At 33.8% G+C, this 26260-nt stretch overlaps 3 protein-coding genes across 3 annotated transcripts; all 3 read left to right on the forward strand.

Annotated features, from left to right (window-relative positions):
- The first annotated feature begins 4094 nt into the window (after positions 1–4094).
- On the forward strand, positions 4095–5060 carry LOC136174800 (olfactory receptor 52N4-like). The gene has a single exon (XM_065945006.1). The coding sequence runs from the start codon at positions 4095–4097 to the stop codon at positions 5058–5060; it is 966 nt and encodes a 321-aa protein (XP_065801078.1).
- A 10732-nt stretch (positions 5061–15792) lies between these two features.
- Positions 15793–17097, forward strand: LOC136175876 (putative olfactory receptor 56B2). Its single transcript, XM_065946067.1, has one exon. The coding sequence runs from the start codon at positions 15793–15795 to the stop codon at positions 17095–17097; it is 1305 nt and encodes a 434-aa protein (XP_065802139.1).
- A 7702-nt stretch (positions 17098–24799) lies between these two features.
- Positions 24800–25759, forward strand: LOC136175877 (putative olfactory receptor 56B2). Its single transcript, XM_065946068.1, has one exon. It carries the CDS (start codon positions 24800–24802, stop codon positions 25757–25759), a length of 960 nt encoding a protein of 319 aa, XP_065802140.1.
- Positions 25760–26260: the final 501 nt, after the last annotated feature.

The following is a 26260-nucleotide window of genomic DNA, read 5'->3' on the forward strand; positions in this document are numbered from 1 at the left end:
TTTAGTTGGAGGAATTCACTGTCATATCGAGAGAACAAACAGTCATAAAATTGAGGAGAGTCTAGTAAGGACAAAAACTGAGTATCTATGGAAATTGGGAGTGAGAATAAATGACAGACTATAAAATATTGTACTTGGTAAGTTCTGGTATTCATGTATTGATGTTACTATTTATCAATTCTTGTATATTGATATACTTGTCCACTGACAGCACAGTATGAATCCATTTTCTTTGGTGAACAATTTAGCTTAATGTGTCAAAATCAGTTTGAATGTAATCAGGAAAAGGTCTAATTTGTGGTTAATATTTTGTTACTTGGTATAAACTTCTATATTTAAGAGTTTGGTAAATTTATAGGAAATAAGATTCTCACATAACAGTAAAGTTAGTTTCATTAACAGATACTAGAACCATAAAAAGAAAAACACAAGGGACATAAATAGGATATCCCATCTCATATTTAAGAATTATATTCTTAAAAATAGAGCAATGGTAATTTTGGAATATTTTATATTCTCAATTTCTGTGTATCTATGCTTTTCCTAGCTTTTCTACATCTATCAATATTATATGAATTCCTAAAATTGAGTTGGTTGATCAAACATATTGAAAGGGACAAATGAGCAGCAATCTTGTTTTTCATCACTTATGACAATTTCATTTATGCTGGCCAAATACTTTTCAAAAATATATTCTAAAGTCTAAATTTTTTCCACTCAAACATGCATATATCCATGGTGTTTGTGTGAATGTGTTTTATGCATATATATGTATATGTACATGTATATGTGAATTGTTAGTTTTGTTACTTTTGATAATGCCTATAAAAGTTATCTGAAAAATATAATGTACACAAAGTAGAATTTTACACACCTGACAGAAAAAAAACTTGATGACAATATTGGTAATCAAGGAAACATTTTCTTTTATCGTCAACATATAATGTTCTTTTGTCTATAATGCAGATTACAAGGTGTCTGTTCGCTTTGCAGTTATTAGCTTATGTCAACACCAATGATGATAACTAGGGAATGAAGAATCAACTAATAAGCTGATATATGGTAAACACTGATAACTAAGGATGCAATGAAGAGGTCCCTAGAAGGATACTGCTGCTGCTGCTGCTAAGTCATTTCAGTCGTGTCCAACTCTATGCGACCCCAGAGACGGCAGCCCACCAGGCTCCCCGGTCCCTGGGATTCTCTAGGTAAGAACACTGGAGTGGGCTGCCATTTCTTTCTCCAATGCGTGAAAGTGATACTAAGTGCTACCAGTTGATGAGACTCACTCCTAACCTGTGGTTTCACATCATCTTTATAAAGATTCTTTATTAAATGTGAATTGGTAGTCAAACTGACAATTAAGAAACATTTCCAAAATAAAAGATAAAAAACAAAGCAAGCTATACAAATAAATCATTAAAACTTTGAAGTTTGAAATAACATTCAGGGAGCAACATCGGACCTTCCCAGCCCAGGGATCTAACCAAGTCTCTCCCATTGTGAGCAGATTCTTTACCAGCTGAGCCACTAGGGAAACCCGAGCACTACGGTAGTAGTCTATCCCTTCCCCAGCAGATTTTCCCAACCCAGGACTTGAACCGGGGTCTACTGCATTGCAGGCAGATTCTTTACCGAGTTATCAGGGACGCCCCATATATAGAAAGTGAAGTCGCTCAGTCGTGCCGACTTTTTGTGACCCCATGGACTGTAGCCCACCAGGCTCCTCCATCCATAGAATTTTCTAAGCAAGAGTACTGGAGTGGGTTGCTATTTCCTTCTCCAGGGGATCTTCCTGACCCAGGGATATATGCATATATATCTATAAGTCGGACATGACTGAAGTGACTTAGCATGCAGGCGTATAAATACAAGTCATAAATGTGGTAGTGCTTATGGTAAAGAATCTGCCTGCCAGTTGTGGCAATGCAGGGGACGCAAGGGGCATGAGTTTGATCACTGGGTTGGGATGATCCCCTGGAAGAGGAAACAGCAACCCACTCCAGTATTCTTGCCTGGAAAAGCCCAAAACAGAGAAGCCTGGCGGGCTACAGTCTATGGGGCCGCAAAGAGTTGGACATGACTGAGCGACTGAGCACACACATACACACATAAATATAAATATATATGTATAATATATTCACAATAAGGAGATAAAAGTAATATTATGGAAATTCATAATATTAGACAGCAAAATATTTGAGAGATATAATGAAGGAACTTTTCTGGAAACTGTAGCAAATACATAGAACCTAAAAGAAATTAAGTATCAAAAAGTGAGAATAAATTCAGAAGAACCAATATCTGACTAACAGAAGTTGTAAAAAGGTACAAAGAAAAAGTATGTTAAGAAGAAATTAGCAAAATTCAGTGAAAAAAAATTTTTTTCCAAAAGAATAGATCTTAGAGTTCTAAGTCTCAAAAACTCATTAAGTGCCTTTGCAATAAGACATACACAAGCACACTTACACCTTTATTATTACCATTAAACTACAAAACTCAAAAAATGTAAAATGTTTTCAATTAGTATAGGGCAAAAAAACATATAAATGAAAAAATACAAAGGAAAAATAATTGACGTATAAAGGATCAAGAGTCATAATGTTCCTTTGAAATCAACATTGGAAGCTAAGAGACAATAGAGAAATGTCTTCAAAATTCTGAAGGAAAATCAAGTTAAAGCTAGAATTTTTAATTCAGCAAAATTATAAATTTAACAAGCCATATTCAGACATGGATATGCTCAGAAACATGTCTTCCATGCAGTCAGAAATATAGAAATAAGAATAATCAGGTCCACACAGAGAGATATGACACAGACAGGAGTTGAAGGGGGATTTCTGGATGAGACTCATGTGTCAAAACTAGCAAAGGCTGTGTTTCAGAGAAGCAGAAGTACAGAGACTTTCTAGAAATAGACAAATTATATAGAAAGGACTATCGCTGAGAGATTGTGTTTAATTGTCGCCAACAATAACAGTAAAAATGTTCTACAGTTCTAAAAATGAGTTGGCATGTCTGAGATATCTATACCAAATATTAAGCCCGATAAAGAAAATTGTCATCAAAAGGAAAAATATTGAACAGAGGAAGAAAATACAATTATCATATGATGAAACTTAATTAACAATAATATCATAAAAATTAATGATTTCAACAGCAACAATCATAAAGGAAAAAGGAAGAAAAAGCAAGCTAAACAAACTATTTAGAAATGCAAAGGTCAATTCTGTGGAGGTCTGAAATATAGGAAAGTGAACTTCAGCAATCATAATGATGAAGCTGAATATTTTTATTTTCATTATTTTATATGGCACTATTTTTTCTAACACATTTCTCTGTCAAAATTTAGAAGAAATAAATCATAAAGAAGAGGTCAGGGAGGGCTCAGTTTTGGAACTGGACATACAGCAACTCAGACATGTAGAAGTCTCATCTACATAGTGCCTCCATGTAATCAATTATAAAGTGCAGATTAATTAAAAATACTTCCTGGACTTGTGAGGATTAATGAGTTAACATTTGTAAAGTTTAGTACAGCAGAAATATAACCCTTTAAAATCAATAACAGCAATAAAAACAACCTTATCTTGTGTCAGGTCATGGGAGAAGTGATCAACAAAGTTTGCCTTAAAAAACACTCATCAGAATATGTGTATCACAATTAACATTTAGATAAGATATTCTAAAAAAACCTCATTAGAAAGATCTCAATATAATCACCTTTAATTATAAATTTATGAGGATTTAATCTATGCCATTTTTTGTTTCAAAATAATGTGGAAACCATATTTGTGACAGAACTTGGAACATAGTGACTGCTAAATAACTGTTTGTTGAATGAATTAACAAATTGAACTAACATAGAACACATACTTGGTTTTAACTTATTTAAGTGTTCTACTGCATTTGAAAATTTGATCATTTGATACTAAAATGCACAGTTGGCTGAAAGAAGTCAAGAGTGAAAGAGAGAGAGAGTACAACTAAAATTTTTCTCCTTTTCCACCTCTAACCCTGAAAGATTGGAAAACAGACAACAAAGATACCCACAAAAATCCTACTAGCTGCTTAATGATTATACCAACTTGATCATGATAATTCTAAACCAAACAGACCTGACACCAGCTTCATTCATTCTTACTGGAATCCCAGGACTGGAGGACAGGCATTTCTGGATTTCTTTGCCATTCTGCACAATGTATGTTGTGGCTGTGGTTGGTAATTGTGGACTCCTCTACCTCATTCGATATGAGGATTCCTTGCACAAGTCCATGTATTACTTTTTGGCCATGCTGTCTCTAACTGACCTTGTCATGTGCACTACTACCATTCCTAAAGCCCTCTGCATCTTCTGGTTCCATCTTAAGGAAATTAGCTTTGATGAATGCCTGGTCCAGATGTTCTTCATCTATGCCTTCACAGGGATGGAGTCTGGGGTGCTTATGCTTATGGCCTTAGACCGCTATGTGGCCATCTGCTACCCTCTGCATTACTCAACTATCCTCACCAATCCTATCATTGCAAAGGCTGGGCTTGCCACTTTCCTGAGAGGTGTGTTGCTTGTCATTCCCTTGACTTTCATCATCAAAAGACTACCCTATTGCAGAGGCAATATAATACACCATACCTACTGTGACCACATGGCTGTAGCCAAATTATCTTGTGGAAATATCAAGATCAATGTCATCTATGGGCTAATGGTTGCCCTCCTGATTGGGGGTTTCGACATCTTGTGCATCTCAGTCTCCTACACCATGATCCTCTGGGCGGTGGTCAGCCTCTCCTCGGCAGAAGCTCGGCGGAAGGCCTTCAGCACCTGCACTGCCCACATCTGTGCTATAGTTTTCTCCTACAGCCCAGCCTTCTTTTGTTTCTTTTCCCACCGCTTTGGGGGTCACAAGATTCCTCCATCATGCCACATCATTGTGGCCAATATTTATTTGCTCTTGCCTCCCACTATGAATCCTATCGTCTATGGAGTGAAAACCAAGCAGATACGAGACTGCGTCATAAGGATCCTTTTAGGTTCTAAGGATACTAAATCCCACAGCATGTGAAAGGGATACATACCAGCTAAGGGAAGAGAAATGAAGGGAAAGAGGAGCAGGGAAAGAGAAAGGAGGAGGAAAGGGAAGAGAATCCAGGGGAGAAAATAGAAGCATAAGGGATACTTCTGTTGGCAATGTAGTCAGGGTCTAATAATGCCTTCCTGAGAGCACCATTTTGGCCATGACATAGAAGAGTGTTGACTACTGCATTCCCAGTAAGTGTCTCCAGAATCTCAACATCACTGGCATTGGCTACCATACTTTCTAAGTGTTTTCATCTCCTCACCCTGAGAAGGACTCGCCTCATCATTAACCAATGTCTCCATGAACAAAAACATCAAAGAATGCTGAGACAATTGAGGAAAAGAAAATCAGCTTCAATTATTGTCTGATGGAAAGAGATAATCTGCAGCCAGATGCTACTTTATCCTATATTCAAATAGAGACTGGAATTTCCAGTTTGAAGGCTATTGTTATTTTCCTCTGGAAAATAAATTCTATATTTTGCTCATCATTATCAAAATTCCTCTGTTTTCAATGTTGTCTTTCTGATGGAAAAACAAGGAAGTATATATGAGGTCATTAATTTAATGAGGTCAAATTCTCTGGACTTCTAATTTAGAAATACACTATTCACCTGACAGCATTCTTCTTTTGTGGATATCAAATAAAACTACTTCCCCACAGACTGGTGGGATCTGCAGGTTTATTCAAGATGGCCTTCAAAACTGCATAGTCTGGAGAGACAGCATAATCTGTTAAGCAAATTAAGAAACATATGATAAATGTTATTTTATAAGCACAGGATAAGAGAGGAAAATACTTATTTTGTGTCTTCTTTCCATCTGAGAATGAAATCTACATTCTTTTTAAATTTTTCACAAATTAATAATTAGAGGAGAGATGAAATAAAATAGTAATTTTACATTAATATTACAGAATTAATGTAAATTAAATAGAATAAAGAGAAACTCAACTTTTACTCTGATCCCTCTCTAACCAACAAGAAAACACATTTCTTCCTTTGATTCAATTTACGTGAACTCATTACATTTTATTTAATTTTGCCCAGTTTTCCCTTACTACTTCCATTTTAAAATCATACCAAAAAACCACCCCACGTCTTAGAATCTTTTCTCACTTTTAAGAATAAGCCTTCTGTAACGAACTGTCAACTTTCACTTTTTCCTGTTTCTCAAAACAAAGCCAGCTTAGGTATCTTCTTTCCTACCATCACCTGGAATTACTTTAGTGACTTCACCATTGCCTTCCAGCGTGAATTGAATAGGTTATTCTCCATTCTCATCCAATACTACCTCTCAGAAATATTGAACATAATTCATTTATTCCTGATGCTTAAAAATACATTTTTTTTTACTTCAGAAACATTAAAAATTTAATGTTTTCTTCACCTTTCACAATAACCAGTATTATGGAGTGGCTTGCTGTTTTTTCTTAAGGATTTTTTGTTTGTTTGTTTTTTAATATGGACCATTTTTAAAGTCTTCATTGAATGTGTTACACTATTTATTTCTCTTTTATGCTTTCTTTTTGGCTCCAATGTATGTGAAATCATAGTTCCCAGATTAGGGATTGAATCTGCACCCCCATATATTGGAAGGTAAAGTCTTAATCACTGGCTATCAGGGAAGTCCCTAGTTGCCTTGCTTTTGATGTTAATAAGATGAAGTCTGAAAACTCCTTGTTAAGTATGATACAACTTGGGGTTTTCAGTACATATATTTTATTTAATCAAAAAGTTTTCCTCTTTTTAAAATTGTTTTTATTATAAATTGACATAGAAATTTATAAAATGATTTTCCATTATTTCTATAAATATTGGATAATTATATGATCTTTGATCCTTTTTTAATACTGTAAAGAAATATTTAACTTTGCTAAATTAAATCAAAAGTGTATCATTGGAATAAACATTCTTTGATTATTTATATGGTTTTAGAGCAGTGTTACTGGTTAACTTTTATTTATAAATTTGAATATAAATTTATGAAGAAACTACATCTATAACTTTGTTTCTATTGATATATATTACTTGCACAGCACACACCTTTGGCCTTATAAGCGCCTTGCAAATAAATTGTACGTCTTTCCTATTTTACTATATCTGGTCATCCTTTGTATAATTCAAGAATAAAGAAACTTGTTCTTCTTCAGTAAAGAGAAACAATATAGATCCATTGTTTTTGACGGCATACTTGCTTGTTAGGGGAATACAGTGGATTGGAGAGATTTGAATAAGAGGTTAATTTCTTTAATAAGTTTTCCTTGCTTATGTTTTAATTCTTTTGTGTTATTTTTCATTTTCAAATTTGTTAGCTTATAGTATTTGTAATATAAACATTATTTTAAGTTGAGTGCATGCTATTTATTTCTCATGATCTTTGAAGGTCTGAATTTGGTTTAATTGTATCTCATTTCTAATTTCCCCTTAATCAATTTTTTAGAAGAAAAATATCTATTTGAATATTTTAAGTAATTTTTTGTTTTCCTTAATGTATATTTCATAGTTTTTCTTATTTTAATTGCATGAATTTCTACTCTTGTCTAAGTTATTTTCTTGTTTTAAATTTGCTCACTTGCTCTTTTTTGGACTTTTGTATCAAATATTTTCTTTATTATTGCTAATTTGCCTTTTCTTTTGATAGAGGTTGTAAAGCTAAAAATAGAGAAAACTTCTTTGGATATATGCTTTAGACATATCATAATAATTTATCATGAAGTTCTTTAAATATTACTAATTTTTATAAGTGTTTTTTCTCATAAGTTAGTTGCATTATATTTTAGACTCTCCTCTAATTCTCCCTTTGTTATTAAGTTTCAGCTTTATTATAGTTAGATAATTTATTTTATTGGGAAGGTTTTTTGAGGGATTCAGACATTATTTGGAACCCAGTATACATTTACTTGTAAATTACACATTTATTATACATCTTCTGGTCTTGTTAATAGATGTATGTTTTCTCTTTGCTTGCTGTGGGATTTCATATCTGTTCACTGTTTATACTTGTTAATCATGTTATTCATGGCTTTTTTTTTTTTTGCATCTTTCACGTCTAAGGTCTAAACTCTGTAAAAAGTTTCTTCAATTACTATATCATTAAAATCATTATTTCTTTAGGAATTTTTAATTATATGTTTTTCTCTCCAACTAAAATGTAGGGCTTCCCTGGTGACTTGGTAAAGAATCTGCCTGTAGTGCAGGAGGCCACCTGCAATGTAGGAAACCCCGGTTTAATCCCTGGTTCAGGAAGATCCCCTGAAGAAGAAAATGGCAATCCATTCCAGGATTCTTGCTTGGGAAATACCATGGTTGGAGGGCCTGGTGGGCTACAGTCCATGGGGTAGGAAAAGTCAGACATGTCTGACTCTTTACTCAGACAGAGTCTGAGCAAAATGTAATGAATGTCCCCAAGGGCTGAAAAATTTTCCTTCTTGTTCAACATAACTGCTGGGTCAGTTTATGTATGAATTTGGAATAGGCCTCAAAATAGGATTATGTTTGATTAACAGTGATTCTGATCTAGTCTTGGAATTGTCCTTTGTAGAGATAAGATGAATGGAAAATGATAAGCACATGAATTCCAAGTTCAGTTCTACCACATAATGTGTGACTCAGGCTTTGCTGATTTGTGTATGTTTGTGTAAGGCTGGTTGGGTTAGAACTGAGGTGAATGACTGAACTCTACTTGAAGGCTATTCCCAGGGTTACCCAGAGAGAAACAAGCTACTCTGAAGCCTATCAGAGAGTTAAGGGTACACTCTTTCTTCTCATTACCCAAAGGAGATCAGACAATCTAAGTTAAGTGCAACATGGTGCAAGAATTTCAAGTCTTGTTTTCAGATAGTTTATCATTTACTTATACTGAGAGCTCACCAAGCCAATTACTTTTGGATGCTCTTCTTTTATTTAAAATTGGACCAGTCCTAAGTGAAAGTGAAGTTGCTCGGTCGTGTCCTACTCTTTGTGACCCCATGGACTGCAGCCTACCGGGCTTCTCCGTCCATGGGATTTTCCAGGCAAGAGTACTAGAGTGGGGTGCCATTTCCTTCTCCAGGGACCAGTCCTAGAGATATAAACTGAGAGAGAATTCCCCTGTAATTTCTGTATATATAAAACTTAAAGTATATACACAAGGAGGAAGAGATGTCACATTCCACTTTTCCTTCAAATTTTTTTTCCAAGAGGCTTTCTCTAAAAAGAAAGCTATTCTAAAATTTGGATATTTCAACACATTTATGCTTGTTTTAATAAAAGTCCATCAAATTCAAATTAGGAAGTTAGCTAAATGACAAGACTTCAATACTTACCCCTAATTACAACATTCTCCTGGGTTTGATTATGTCAGTCTGACTTGGCTTTTAAAACTCTAGGGAATTGGCTTTCTTTCCACCACAGTAAGCCCCTTGAGTTTATCTCCATCTGTCTTAAAATATAGAATCCACCTGCATTAGTTGTAAGCCAGTTGCTAGTATACTGAAATTCAACTATACCTGATACAAGTTGAGTACAATACTCCCTACTTAAGATGAGTCAAGTACAGTACCCCCACTGTAAGTACATTGTTGGGTCCAGAGCCAGTCTTTTCACCTTTTGCAGCAATTTGGAGTTGTCTTATAGAAGGATTCATTGAGATTGGGAGTATCTGCATAATAATCCTCCAATGTCTCTATAGAAATTATGAAGTTCACTCTCTGTGAAATTAACCTAAGTATTGAAATATGTTATTGACCTTGACATGTCAAAATATTAGAATTTTCCATAATCACTATGTTCTGATATATTAAAAAAATTATGGTAAAGTGTATTAATACCAATATTCTTTAGAGTCATATCTGCTGTTTTCTTAATTTTATTACTTTTTATCTGTAAAATTTTTCATGAAATTTTCCAAGCCCACATTTTAGCTGGCTGTATATGAAGTCATCATGCTCCAATTCCACTGAGTTTCTGTGGATAATCATGCACTTGTTTTTCTTACCTTTTTGACTTCTTAGCAATATCATGGTATCAGACCTTGATGGGTACTGTCTTGACTATGAAAACAGATATTTAGGATCCCATTTAAATTGACTATATAAATATTTAATTGTCATTCTGCCTTACAAGTATTTTAACTAAGGATTTTAATATATTTTAATTCTTTTCCCAATCCCTATAGCTAGAAATGAATGTTATTTTATAGATTAGAACAGAGGATCCTAGAGGTTTAATCAATTTTTCAAGTTCAATGTGGTCCTTCAAGTTCAAGGACCACATAGAGCTACATTTTCATCCAAAATATTTGAATTTTTGCTGAACTGAAAGAATAACGCATTCAAGTGTATAATTGAAAGGACACAATTTCTCCTACCCCCCAGGCAAGATGTAATATTAATATTTAGCACATATCAGTGGATAAATAAACATAGTCCAGTTTAAGAATACATTACAGTTATTTCAAATCATTTTTCATGTTTAACAAGCTTTGTCCTAAAATTTTTTGGTATTTTCATCTAGGTCATTACATTTTTTAAGCTGCAAGCTGGGAGTGTGTGCGTATGTTTCTTATGAATCCGTTACTTTTAGATCTCAACTATATTGAATAGGAATTGAGATGATGGGCACCCCATGGAATTCTCCAGGCCAGAATACTGGAGTGGGTAGTTTTCTCCAGGGGACCTTCCCAACCCAAGGATTGAACCAAGGTCTCCTGCATTGCAGGTGGATTTCTTACCAGCTGAGCCACAGGGGAAATCCAAGAATACTGGAGTAAGTAGCCTATCCCATCTCCAGTAGATCTTCCTGACCCAGGAATTGAACCAGAATCTCCTGCATTGCAGGCAGATTCTTTACCAACTGAGTTATTAGGGAAGTCCTGTTCCTTAAATAGGTAATGTTTAAATTTTGCTGTATAATGCATATTACAAAAGATCCTGTTTTGCCTGGTTTAAATTTAATTTGTAAGAATAAATAGATAAAATCAAACATCTCGCTGATCTATCTTTCCTACATTGATTTTTCCTTTAAAATTTTAAAAGTTTTTTTTAATACACTTTATATTTTAGAGCAATTTAGTTCACAAAAAAAATTAGCAGAAAGCAGTTCCTCAAAAAATTAAAAATAAGTTTACTATATAATCCAGCAATTCCACTTTTGAATATATATGCAAAATAATTGAAAACAAGGCTTTGAATACATATTTGTACACCCATGTTTATAGCAGCATTATTCACAATAGCTAAAGCATGGAAGCATCCCCTGTCCATCAATCAATAACTAGATAAGAGAAATGTGTTATACACACAAAATACACACACACAAACACACACACACACACACACGATGGAATGTTATTTGTCCTTAAAAAGGGAGGGAATTCTGTAATGTGCTACAAAAAGGATAAAACTTGAGGACATAATGCCAGTAAGAAAAAGACAAATGCTTTGTGATTCCACTCAGATATTTCAAAGGGTCAAAATCATAAAGATAAAAAGTGTAATGGTAGTTTCTAGGGGCTTTGAGGAGGAGAGAATGTAGAGTTATTTTTTGATAGGTACAGAATTTCAGTTTTACAAGATGAAAAGAGTCAGGAGATGAATGATGGTAATGGTTATAGAAGGGAAATATATCTAATGTCACTGAACTGTACCCTTAAAAATAGTTAAAATAATAAGTCTTGTTTTATGCCTATTTTGGGGCTTCTCTGGTGGCTCAGATGGTAAAGATTCCACCTGCAATGTAGGGTAAAGATCCCCTGGAGAAGGGAATGTCTACTCACTCCAGTTGTCTTGCCTGGAAAACCCATGGACAGAGGAGCTACAGTCCTAGGGGTTGCAAAGGGTTGGACACAACAGTAGGACATGACTGATCAACTAACACTTTCACTTCTATGTCTATTTTACCAGCCCCCCCCCAAAATGAGTGGAAGGCATAAAAATATCCCATATACCTTTGATGCCCTACATACATTTCCCTTAATTTTTTTAATGTAGTGAATTACAACTAATAAAATATTTTTGTTAGCTATAAAATAATTTTTTAAAATATTACAACTTTAAAATATTTTACAAACCTTAAATGTCCAATCTTGAGTCATAAAATGATTCATTTCATTGTACAGCATTTTAAATTAAATTTTTACATGCCATGTCCCAATTTTTTATCTTTGTTTTCAATTGAATAATTTCTTAGTATTTTATGACTCTCTTTAAATAAAATCTTTCATTCTTAGAGATGTCTTATTAAATTTTTAAAAATTCCAGTAGTTTATCATTTTATTTTTATTCGGTTTTCTCTCTTTATACTGAAGTTTGTTGCTGTTGTTTAGTCACCAAGTCATGTCTGACTCTTTTGTGACCCCATGGCCTGTAGCCCACCAGGCTCCTCTGTCTACAGGATTTCCCAGGCAAGAATTCTGGAGTGGGCTGCCATATCCTTTTCAGGGGACGCTTCCCGATCCAGGGATGAAACCTGCATCTCCTGTATTGGCAGGCAATTCTTTATCACGGACCCACCAAGGAAGCCCATACTGAAGTTAGTTATTTTAATTCCTGTATTAAGTAATTATTTTAAAAGGCATAAAGATTTTTGTTTGTAATATACTCATTTAGGTTATAGATGTATTAGATATCAGTTTAACTATATCGCTCAAGTTTTGTCTCTCATCGTTTTACTATTCATTACCTTTTGTGATTTACATTATTATTTAATTTGATCCATTTATTATTTTATATTGTTACTAAATCTTTTCATATATATGCATTTATAATATTCTGTCTCTTTTAAGGTATCGATTATTTTTTTAAGTTTTGATTTGTGACCTTTATTATTTTTTTTTCAGATCAGATTGTTTTTTCAAATTTTTATTGGAGTATGGTTGATTTACAATGTTCTGTTAGCTTCAGGTGTACAACAAACTGAATCAGTTATACATACACAGAGAGTGTTAGTGCGCAATGGCGTCTGACACTTTGTGAACCCATGGATTGGGGCCTACCAGGCTCCTCTGTCCATGGAATTTTCCAGGCAACAATGCTTGAGTAGTTTGCCATTTCCTCCTCCAGGGGATCTTCCCAACCCAAGTATCAAAACTACGTCTCTTTCCTGAGTCTCCTGCATTGGCAGGTGGGTTCTTTACCATTAGCCCCACATGGGACAATACTAGATATATATATCCATTCTTTTGCAGGATTTTTTCTTCCCATATAGGTTTGAGCGATTATTGAGTAGAATTCTCTGTGCTGTAAGTAGGTACTTGTTAGTTGTCTGTTTTATATATAGTGCTGTACTGTCCTTAGTCGTTCAGTCATGGCCGACTCTGCGACGCTATGGACTGCAGCCCACCAGGCTCCTAGGTCTGTGCGGAATCTCCAGGCAAGAATACTGGAGTGGGTTACCATGCCCTCTTCCAGGGGATCTTCCCAAACCAGGGATCGAACCCAGCTCTCCCACATTGCAGGAGGATTCTTTACCATCTGAGCCACCAGGGAAGCCCAAGAATACTGGAGTGGGTAACCTATCCTTTCTCCAGGGGATCTTCCTGACCCAGGAATTGAACCAGGGTCTCCTGCATTGCACGCAGATTCTTTACCCGCTGAGCCACAGAAGCCCTTATATATAATAGTGTGTGTATTTTAATCCTAATCTCCCTATTTATCCCTTCCCCCCACATTCCCCCTTTTAAGTACATACAAAGCTTGATTTCAAGATCTTTGAGTTTGTCTCTGTCTTGTAAATATATATTCATTCTTTTTTACTTCTCACTTAGAACATGGCTTACTTTTATGCTTAAAATGCTCTGTAATCTCATATTTTTGCATGTAAGTTTATACATAAACCTTTTGGTACAAAATTGCTGTTAGTGCTGTCAAATCTATATCATTGCCAATTTAGGATTACCCGTTCATTTTAAGAAATAGTAACATTTTAAAATTTCTTACCATAATTTTGACTTTTTAATTTTCTACGTATATTTCTTTCAGGTTAAAGTTATGTGTTTAGATTCAGGCAAGGCACAAATATTATATTGGTTTTTTTTGAAGCATTCCTCTCATCATTGTGTAATTATCATTTTAACTGAATTAGTTTCTCTAAAGTAGCCAATGGTGATATCACTAAATAGTTTTACTTAAGTAAGAATATTTTTTCACTCTATATATGTTTTCAAACTTTGTATTTTAAGTGATTTTTAAAATAAATACTACATAACTTTTAAAAATTTAAACTCAGAAAGCCTATTTTAACCAACAAGCATACTCCATAGCAATTATTGTGTTCAAAGATATGTGTGAGTTGTCTTTTCCATGTTTTTTCCTAATATTCATGGTTTTATTTTTGACTTCATTTGGCTTTGATAAAATATTCATTATGTCTTCTAACCCTTTATTTGGCATGATTATTTCTGTGCCCCCCCACCATTGTTCTTTTACATATTTAACATACTCATCTGTCAATGGCTCTAACTTCCTGATGAATAATACAAAAAATCATGGACATGTAAACTGTATAACCGTCCTTCAATATTTATTAACATAACTAATATATAGAGTGCCTGTTCAGTGCCAGTATCTCAGAATAAACCAGTAATATAAATGGCAAATGCATCATGCCTTGGTTTCTTCAGGAGATATGTATACTAACTTAATGATCTAGGCTTTAGTACATATCTCTTTTTCCTTCTTTAGACAATATAAACAGACTTTCTAATTGCTCATTTTAGCAAACTGGAAGCTATTTCATTGCTCTAAATTGATGAAGCAATCTCACTGTTAAGAGCCCATATATCATGCCTAAGACCATTTTCCTGTCAGATTTGGGTGTTAAAATTTCAGATCAAAGCCACTGTAACATGTGCCTATAGAGTATCTCTCTAGATTACTATGGGATCTTGAGAGTTTCAGAAAGATGTATTAAATTTATCCTTTCATTTCAAACTCAAATATTTTTAATTTGATATTTAGATATTTAGAATATTTTGTAAAATACTGTTTTCTGTATTTCATTAAGAATTAAAAATTTATAGTTCCATCATCTTCATTAATTTCCAGAGTCTGTTATGTTTTGAATAGAACACAATGCCATTATCTGAGTTAAGCTAAATACATCCACAATGTTTACATCAACACTGCTCCTCTGTTTAAACTATAACTTCCAACAAAATTTCAAAAATATCCTGTATTTATATTATATCTTTAATGAAATTCTTAAAATAAAGTAAATAACAATTAATGCATCTGGTATAAACACATAGTAACAATGTTGTTTCAATTTTAAAATAAAACACTAATTAAATACCATATGTAGGAAGGGTATTAGATATAGAGTTACTTGATTTTAGCAGAACTTCTGAAAAAATATTTACCTCAAACTCACTGGTTTGGTTAGCTTCTTTTATGTGTTTTTATGTCTGCTTTAATAGTTATAATGTGAATGTCTGTAGTACTCTAAGAAGCAAATAGATGTTGGAATAGGGAAAAGTTACTCAAAAGAAGAGACAGCTGGGTTTAAACATACTGAGATTTCCAAGTCATTTTTCTTTCCTTCATAGTTGCTTGGTTTTACACAGGTTGTTAACATTTTAGACATCATTTTCCTTACTTTAAAACAAATATGCTACACAAATTCATATATTTTAATGCAAAGTAATGACATTTCTGAGTACTTTATAAATTCTCAAATCCTTGAAAAGAAGATTTTTTAAAAATTTATTATATAGACTAGTATTTTACCTCAAATGACTACATGCATAAAGTCCATTACTCTGAGGCTATATTTTTGGTCTCTAAAGAAGAGAACCCATTAGCAAAGTCAGTCAAGAAACAGACTGATTTCAGAGGACTTTCATCTTGTCCAACTTCCATGACTTGCAAGACTGAAGATCATGACAAGGTCCTGTTTTCCTTTAATGTTCTATTCCTCTGCTATGAGAAGGTGGAAAAATATGACTTGCCTTTATATCATTTTTCTCCTTTGATGTTCTTTGATTTTATGATATCTTTGATATTTATGAACCTGGATAACTCCTTTTCAAATATTGTCAGAGAAATTATTAAGAAAAGTAACTCTCTACTTTGTCACTTAGTGAAGTTCCAGGATCTCAGAAACTTCAACAGCTCAAAGTTCCAGGTCTCTGAATTCATTCTTTTGGGATTCCCAGGCATTCACAGCTGGCAGCACTGGCTCTCCCTGCCCCTGGCTCTGCTCTACCTCTTAGCTCTCAGCTCCAGCATCCTTATCCTGATCATCATCAATAGGGAGGCAACACTGCACCAGCCTAAGTATTATTTCCTGGGCATCCTGGCTATGGTAGACATGGGTCTGGCTACCACCATCATGCCCAAGATTTTGGCGATCTTGTGGTTCAATGCAAAAGTCATCAGTTTCCCTCAGTGCTTTGTACAGATGTATGCTATACACTGTTTTGTGGCCATGGAATCAGGCATCTTTGTTTGCATGGCTATAGATAGATACGTAGCCATTTGTCGACCACTACGCTATCCATCAATAATTACTGGCTCCTTTGTGGTCAAAACAACTGTGTTCATGGCACTCAGAAATAGCCTGACTACTATCCCAACTCCTGTGTTTGCAGCTCAGAGACAGTACTGCTCAAAGAACCAAATTGAGCACTGTCTTTGCTCAAATCTTGGAGTCACTAGCCTATCTTGTGATGACGACAAGACAGTCAAGAGTATCTACCAGCTACTTCTGGCCTGGACACTCATGGGAAGTGATTTGGGTTTGATTATTTTATCATACGCCTTGATACTTCAATCTGTATTGAAGCTGAACTCAGCAGAAGCTGCATCCAAGGCCTTAAGTACTTGCACTTCCCACCTCATCCTAATTCTTTTCTTCTACACAGTCATTATTGTCATTTCTATCACCCACAGTGCAGCAACGACAATTCCCCTCATCCCAGTTCTACTCAATGTACTCCATAATGTTATTCCTCCTGCCCTCAATCCCATGGTCTATGCACTCAAGAACAAGGAGCTCAGACAGGGCTTGTATAAAATTCTTAAACTGGACTTCAAAGGCAACTAACTAGGAGAGGATGCTCACCTTTGAAATTTTCCTACATCTGTGTTCATTACATTCTCAAGGAATGCAGATGACAGAAGAACTAAGTAATACTGTTTTTTATTAATATAAGGAATCACAGGCAATTAGCGAAATTTCAAAAAAAGGGGGTGAACCTAATACTTTATCATGTTTGTCAAGAAAATCCTTCATCCAAAAGAAAAAAAAATGAACAATAGCACAATTATGCAGATTGAATCAAGGAAGCCAGGGTGAGACAAATGGAATATACAGTTCATTTTTGTATCTCACCGCCCTGGCTAGAAATTCTGAACAATGTTGTATAGTGGTGGTTAGAATAGATATCTGACAATCTTTTCTTTTTAATGAGAGTGTCTAACCCATGTACATTTCATGCAATTACTAATATATATTTGCTATTACTAATAGATATTACTCTAGATATTTGCATCTTTGCTTTCTAATGTGTCTTCTATTCTTTAAATGGAAAACGGACTCCAATAGACGTTTCTATAAAGATGTGCAACGTCCAACAAACATACAAAAAGATGCTGAGCATCACTGAATTCAAATCAAAACCACAAATACCACTGTATACAATAAAATGGCTGTATTTTTTTAATTTAGCAGAGGTTGGCAATTTTCTGGAAACAGACTTCTTATATATACTGGAGGGTATGTAAAAATCACATTGAGCTGTGAGAAACTTAGACAATTACACAAAGTTTGAAACACGATTACCATATGACAGAAGTTCAACTCCTAATTATATAAGCAGAATAACTTAATACAAAAGTAGCAACAAAATTTATACACAAATGTTCATAGCATCATTATTAGTGAAAAATTAGAAAGAATTCAAATATTCATCATATGTTTAATGGATAAACAAAGTAAAGCATACCCATAGTGAGGATTATTATTCATTCATGAAAGAATGACGTACAGATGTATGCCCTTTCACAGATGAACTTTGAAAACACTATGCTAATTTTGAAAAAAGCAGACACTAAAGGCTACTGCAATATGATTTCAATTGCATCAAATAAATTACTGGAATAGATAATCCACTGGATCAAAAAACATACTAGATGATGGAAGGGATCAGAGGAATAGATCAATAGGTAGTGACTGATTAATGGTTATAGAGTTTTCTTTTTATGCAATTGAAATGTCCTGAAATCAGATATTGTTGATGGTTGCACAACATTTTAAAAGTACTAAAAGACACTTAATATTACATTTCAGAGGTTTAAATGGTTCTTTTATGGTTTGTGTATTCCACTTCAATAAAAAAAGATTAAAAAAAAAGATAAAAAAATAAAAAAAATTAAAAAAGATTAAAAAATATATAAAAAATTAAAATAAAAAAAAGATAAAGTGTAACAAACTCTGTTAAAATTTTTCTATTTCTCTCTCTATATATACACACAATTAAATTGTTAATTAAATCATGTAAATACATATGATGCACCTTTATTTAATCACAAAATTCCTGAATAATCATTATTTAAATTAATTATCATATTCTGTCAATTAAAATATAAGACTTTATGTTTCAATATTGTTTTATCCAAATATTGTCTAAACATATATAGAAAATGCATATTAAGAAATGAGGGGAGAATGAATTTAGGTATATTTGTATAATTGAGTTCCTTCACTGTCCACCTAAAACTACCACAACATTGTTAATCAGATATACCCCAACAAAAAATTTTTTTGATGTTAAAAAAAAATTTAAAAAGAAATCAGAAGTTGCCTGTATGTTATAGAATTTGAATGTGAATAAGTGTCAATAAAAGCTTCTAAAACATCGTTAGTGCATTTAACTTCTGTCCTACACATCCTTACAAGGAAAGAAAAAAACACTTCAATAAATATTAAAGTATATAATATTCATTAAAGCTAAGTTGTGTTCATTCTCACTCCCCCATATATAAGGCTCATATGCCAGCACATAGATATAAATACATACAGATAAATTTATTCTCTAATTTCTGTCACTTTATAAACAGTAAGAATGAAAAGCTTTCACTTCTTTTCCTTCTCCAATAGGTGTTGGCTTAAATCCAATGTCAGCACCTGTGTCACAAGTGTTTTACAATATTCCATTGGGATGCATAATGCATTTTAAAATATATTTAGTTCAAAGGTACAAATATCAAGAGATTTAGTAGCTGAGGACTGTGAAAGTACATATAGTGTAGAATCATGACTTTTCTTTTTTTACTAATATCCTGAACACCTGGACCAGATTGCATTCAGCTCACTGTTTTGCTTCAGAGACTAAGGTATTAAAGTCCATGCAAAAGCAGGACTAGAAACAGGGTTTCTGTCTAATATGTAGGCAGAAAACATATGGAGATAATTTTTGGATGTACGTTAATTGATTATTAACTTCGCATGACTGAAGGTTTGATTCTATCTACCTATTAGAAGGCAGAAATAAAGATTGGATTTAAATGGAAAAATGTTTATTTCTCCAATTCCCAGATTGCAACATAGTGTAATTTTCCATGATTATTATGAATATGTAGCTATTTTTCAAAGTAAATAGGAATCCAAATCTGTAGTGGTAAATATCAAGCCAGAATCACCCTCATGACCAGAGCAACGGGACTACAGCAGGAGAATAGTTCTTGAGCATGATCACAACACTTGCCATTCACCTATCTCCCATTGCTCCCCAGAAAAGAATCTCATTCACTTACTTTATTTCTAGACATACATATTTGTGACTGCATTTTATCCATTTTAAACAGGGAAACCTACTTGGAGGAATAAACTTCATGTTCGAAAAAGAACATGGGATGTAAAATTGAGGACCGACTAGTGAGGAAGCAAACATTTTCTATGGAGTTTAGAAATGGGAATAGTCAACAGGTGACAATAATTTTTTTATAAATAAGTAGCCATGTTCTTGTGTTGATGTAAAAACTTCAATACACTTGTCTCCTACAGAATAGTATGAGCCCATTTTCCTTGTGGAAAAATTAAGCTATAATGTACTGGAAACATTTTAAATTTGTTTTGGAAAAAACCTAACATAATTATGGTCAGTACTATAATATTTGGTGTAAGTTGGGATCTTTAACTGAGTGTTTTTGCAAATGGACCTATACTTCTCATGTAACAATAAATCCAGTTTCAATAATCAACACTAGAACTATCAAAAGGAGATATGAATGACAAAATAGATATTTAGCTCATATTAGGAGCTATATCCTTCGGAGTAGAGCAGAAGTGAACTCAGTTATGTTTACTATTCTCGATTTGTGGGTATCTATGATTTCTCTACTTACTTCTTTTGTGTGGACATATATAGTTAAGAGTTGACTATTCACAATATTGTAAAGCAATTCTCCAATTAAAGGAAAAGAGTTGACTATGCAAATATATTGAGAGGAAGAAATGAATCACAATACTATTTTTCAACAGGTATTAAAATCTGTATACACTAGTTAAATAAGTATCAATAATACATTTCACAGTCTAGTCTATTCCATAATAATCAGCTACAATGTGTGAAAATATATGTGTAACTGTGTATATATATATGTGTGTGTGTATATATATAGGAATTTTTACAGTTTTGTTCGTTAATAATAATTAATTTTCAAAGAAATGTGGAAAGTATAATTGCATACAAACATTAGGAGCAAATATACAAACCTGACAAGAAATAAATCTGATAACAATTTTGTCCAGCTACAGCCCATGGGGTCACAAAGAGTCAGACAGACTGAGCAACTGATGCACTAACTCACCTGCCACCTTTAAATTTTTTACCATGTACTAATAAAGTGAACAAGACAATTTCAATTTTTTCTTTTATTTTGCTTGTGGGCAGCAATATGAAACAGAGAAACTAAGCAACTTGATACAATGAGGTTAAACTGCTGCTGTAAAATATCTCATCTGTTGTTTCATGAAGGTGATCTTGGTCCGCTATTTATTGAGTTGGCCAAAATGTTTGTTCAGGTAGTGAATATATTATTCGATACAGTTCTGGATGAAAATGAAAAATATGTCTTTTATTTTTACTTAAAACCAAATGAACTCTTTGGCCAACTCAATGCTGGTTTGGATTCCTATTTTGTATTTTGTAATATTTCTTCCTTAATTTGTGGGTATGTTTTAGTATATTAGTGTAACTTTTGTTTAATTAGTATAAATTTTGTTTCCAAAAATTCTGTCCATTTTCAGTTTATTATTTTCTTTGCACTCTCCTTATGATTCATATATATGCATTTTATTGCATAAATATTTGCATATAATCAAGGGCTTCCCAGGTGGCACTAGTGGTAAAGAACCTGCCTGCCTCTGCAGGAGACCTGAGATGCAGTTTTGATCCCTGAGTCAGAAAGATCTCCTAGAGGAAAGGGCACAGCAACCCACTCCAGTATTCCTACATGGAGAATCCCATGGACAGAGGAAGCTGGTGGGCTACGGTTCACAGGGTCGCAGAGTTGACACGACTGAAGCGACTTGGTTTGTACGTATGCAATGTAAAATGCCACCAATTTGTAGTACTGTTTTACCAACTGAACTTTATTTCTAAATCCAAATATCTATTTTGACTGCTGCCTTGTTACCTTTTTTTGAAATTCTTTTATCTACTTTGTGATGAGGAATTTTTTTTTAGATTTAAGTTTTCTCTTGTCTTATGAAGTAGAATTTATACTTCTGTTTCTTCCTTTTATACTTTGAAAAAATATTATTTAAATACATGTTTAAATACTTAGAGTGGAGTGCAATAGTTCTTAAAATTTTATGAAATTTGAATCATTAGTTCAGGAATCTATTCATTCACTCAAAAAATTTATTGATACCTAAATTGTGATGTGTTGCTATACAATGCAGATGAGTTAGTCGCTCAGTCACATCCAACTCTTTGTGACCCCAAGGACTGTAGCCCGACAGGATCCTCTGTCCATGGGATTCTCCAGGAAAGAATACTGGAGTGGGTTGCCATATCCTTCTCCAGGGGATCTTCCCCACCCAGGAATCAAACCCGGGTCTCTTGCATTGCAGGCAGATTCTTCACTGTCTGATGCACCAGGGAAGTCCCAACACAATGCAAATATAAACATAAATACAATAAGTTCAAATATAAAGATTTTGCTTAAATTGTGGTGGATCCAAGTTGTCAATTCTTTTTATAATACTATGATGCTAAAATAGAAAGAGATATTGATCCATTGACAAATATATTCTTTAGCTACGACACCTGCCTCTTTTTTATTTGCATCATATTAAGTAGTTTAAATGATGACTCCCTGTTCTCTCTGAGATAAAGTTGATATTCCAAAATAAAATGGTGCTTGAAGTTGCAGTGATTGTAGGAGGGCACAAAATAAGATAGAAAATTGCAATTAACAAAGCAAAAAAATAACAGTGAACTTGAGAAGAAAGCAGAGCACAGTAACAGAAGAAAGAAACTGATCTAGCATGCTCTAAGACCATTTTCTTTTTCCTCTTTAAATTCTCCAGATCTCCTCCAAAATTTTGCTTAGTTTCATTTCTACCTACTCCTATATGATTCCAAGAATTTATTATAGCACAAGAAAGATCTTTGAAGGGCACTCTTATTAAGCAGTTCATACCATGTTACTTTACTTCTTCCAAAAAAGTTGCTTTTTGCAGTATCTAAACTCTCCTCTTTTGTTGTAAATACATAAAGATAAAACAGGGTTGTAGGTAGAAAAATTAACAAGTAACAACTTTATATCCCTGATTCATCCATTATTTTAAACAATGCTAACTATACTCTTAGTATACAGTTGGACTGTACTATAAGTATATATAGTCACATGATGGACAAAGTTTAATTTAACATATACTATGTTAAATTAATTTGTGTTATGTTATTTAACATAATACATGTTAAATTAACATAGGGAAAAAATTTAACATATACTATGGATGCAAATATATCAGATGTGATAAAGTAAGGATGAGGCATCATCAACATTGACAAGGTGAAAAATTTTCATATTTAACTGTGAGATTGTGTCCCTCTACTACTTAATATCAAGAACACTGGAAGTCAGTCACATATTTCTCTAGGATACATATTGGTAGATTATTTTCTGGGAACAATGTAAATCCCTCAGGGAAAGAATCCACTGGGAAATAAGAATGTCAGCAGTGGTACAAAGCAGAACTTACAGGAGGACACGAAGTAAATCCTACCAACTAATGAGACTCAATCACCACCTGGAGTCTCAAATCAGCTTACTAAGGACTCTTTGTGAATTCATCATCAAAGAACACATGACATTTGAAAAATGGTTCTGATATTAAGATTAAAACAATGAAAGCTATAAAAATAAACTATTAAAATTTACAGGTTATTAAAATAATATATATAAAAGAATTGTTGTATCTGTCTAAATATATATCTTTTTAATCTACCTTCTTCATTATGTTATTAAAAGTATAATGGAATGGTATCACTTGGATTAGAATGAATATATTTTCCAGGACTATATTCACACTATTATCTGTACATACTATTATTTTGAACCACATTTTTCAACATTTTATGTCCTGATAATACATCCTTAATATTTAATCTATTGAAAGCATATAAATAAATAAATAATAGACAATTAGGAGAAACATATCATGAAATCTTTTTCCCCCTTTGCAAAAAAATGTATAAGTGATTAATAAATTTTGGTAGATAACTTGGTTCAAGTAATTTGATTTTCAAAATCTGTACCTCAAACCAATATTTTAATGCTTGCTTTATTCTTTATAGTTTGGCTATCTGGAGTGCTCCAAGAATCAAAACTACATCAAGTAGGAGAAAGCTACTGAAAATCAGAATTAACTGGTTTTGAATAACAATGATATTCCTAAATCACATTTCTCTTTTATTATTACAGTTTTGGACAAGTCATTAGCAATTTTTGATAAAATCTTCCTCTTTCAAAATGTGCATACTAAATTATTTCATACATTTCAATTAAAATTAAATGAGACACGGGATTATTTAACAAAATTTCAAATCCTTGAAATAGAGTTGTTTTCAGTATCATATATTCTAGTCTATTACTTAAATGTCTCCATGCACAGAAATTTCTATATTTATTGCATATATTAAGTTTCTAATAATTCAACAAAACAAATTCAAGAGTGCAGGATATGATATCAGAAGGCTACATCTTCTCCAGCTTTCATGATTTATAGGCTAAATATAATGTCCAAAGTCATGATTTTCTCTAAAGTTCTGTTGCTCAGTTATGAGAAGATGAAAACGATACGAACTGACTTATGGTATAAAGTTTGTGTTTTGATAAATAATTTAACACACAATATGTTAAAACAGTTCCTGTTTAATTAGAAATATCCAAGGAATGTTGAATACTTCTAATCTGCCTGCAAAGCAAGAGACCCAGGTTTAATCCCCCAGTCATGAAAATTCCCTGGAGAAGTGAATGGCTACCCACTCCAGTATTCTTGCCTGGAGAATTCTATGGACAGAGGAGCCTGGTGGGCTACAGTCCATAGGGTCACAAAGAGTTGGACATGACTGAGTGACTAACACTCTCAAAAAACTTTCACTTTCAAGGAATGTTAGTACTGGAATTAGAGTTTTAAAAGATGATTCCCCCACAACACCTACAAAACCATGAACACTGTCAGAAAGATTATTAAGAATAGTAACCTTGAATGTTTTTCCTTTTAGTGAATCATGTTCCAGGATCTCAGAGATTCCAACAGCTCAAAGTTTCAGGTCTCTGCATTCATTCTGATGGGATTCCCAGGCATTCACAGCTGGCAGCACTGGCTCTCCCTGCCCCTGGCTCTGCTCTACCTCTTAGCTCTCAGTGCCAACACCCTTATCTTGATCGTCATTAATCAGGAGGCAACACTGCACCAGCCTATGTATTATTTCCTGGGCATCCTGGCTGTGGTTGACACGGGCCTCGCTACCACCATCATGCCCAAGATTTTGACCATCTTGTGGTCCAGTGCAAAGACCATCAGTCTCCCTGAGTGCTTTGTACAGATGTATGCCATACACAGTTTTGTAGGAATGGAATCAGGCATTTTTGTCTGCATGGCTATAGATAGGTATGTGGCAATTTGTCAACCACTATCTTATTCATCAATAATTACTAAATCTTTTGTGGTCAAAGCTACTGTGTTCATGGCACTCAGAAACAGCCTGACTACCATCCCAATTCCTGTGTTGGCTGCTCAGAGACACTATTGCTCAAAAAACAAAATTGAGCACTGTCTGTGCTCTAATCTTGGAGTCACTAGTCTATCCTGTGATGACAGGACAATCAACAGTGTTTACCAGCTACTTTTGGCCTGGACATTCATGGGGAGTGACTTGGGTTTGATTCTTGTATCCTATGCTTTGATACTTCACTCTGTACTGAAGCTGAACTCAATGGAAGCTACCTCCAAGGCCCTGAGTACCTGCACTTCCCACCTCATCCTAATCCTGTTTTTCTACACAGTCATTATTGTCATTTCTATCACCCACAGTGCAACAATGACAATTCCCCTCATCCCAGTTCTACTCAATGTACTCCACAACGTCATTCCTCCTGCCCTCAACCCCATGGTCTATGCACTCAAGAATAAGGAGCTCAGACAGGGCTTATGTAAACTCCTTAAGCTGGACTTCAAAGGCAATTAACTTGGAGAGGATGCTCGACTTTGTAATTTCCCTATATTCATCATATTCTTCAAAGATTATAGATAAAGAATTAAGAAACACTAACATTTTTTAGTTAGTTTAAGGAATCAGTGGCAATTAATGAAACCTTCAAAATGAGGATGAAATAATCTTGCTTTTCAATAATTTATTCATCAAATGAGTAACACAATGATGATTGTCTCAAAGAATCCACAGAAAGACAGCAGAATATATATTCCATTTTTGTCTCCAGTTTCTCTAAGTAGAACTTCCAAACAATGTTTAATAGAGATGGTTAAAAGAGATACCTGCCATATTCTTCTTTTTTAATGAGTATTTAATCCATATATATTTTATTTAATTACTGATAGCATATAACTGCTCCATGACCAAATTAGACAGCATATTAAAGTGGAAAGAAGTCAAATGCTGTTGAATGTCAGTTGTTTAATAGCTAAACAATATTAAGCATATCCATTTCAGAAATAATTATTTATCCAT

This window comes from Muntiacus reevesi, chromosome 9, assembly GCF_963930625.1.
Source record: "Muntiacus reevesi chromosome 9, mMunRee1.1, whole genome shotgun sequence".
Classification (NCBI taxonomy): domain Eukaryota; kingdom Metazoa; phylum Chordata; class Mammalia; order Artiodactyla; family Cervidae; genus Muntiacus; species Muntiacus reevesi.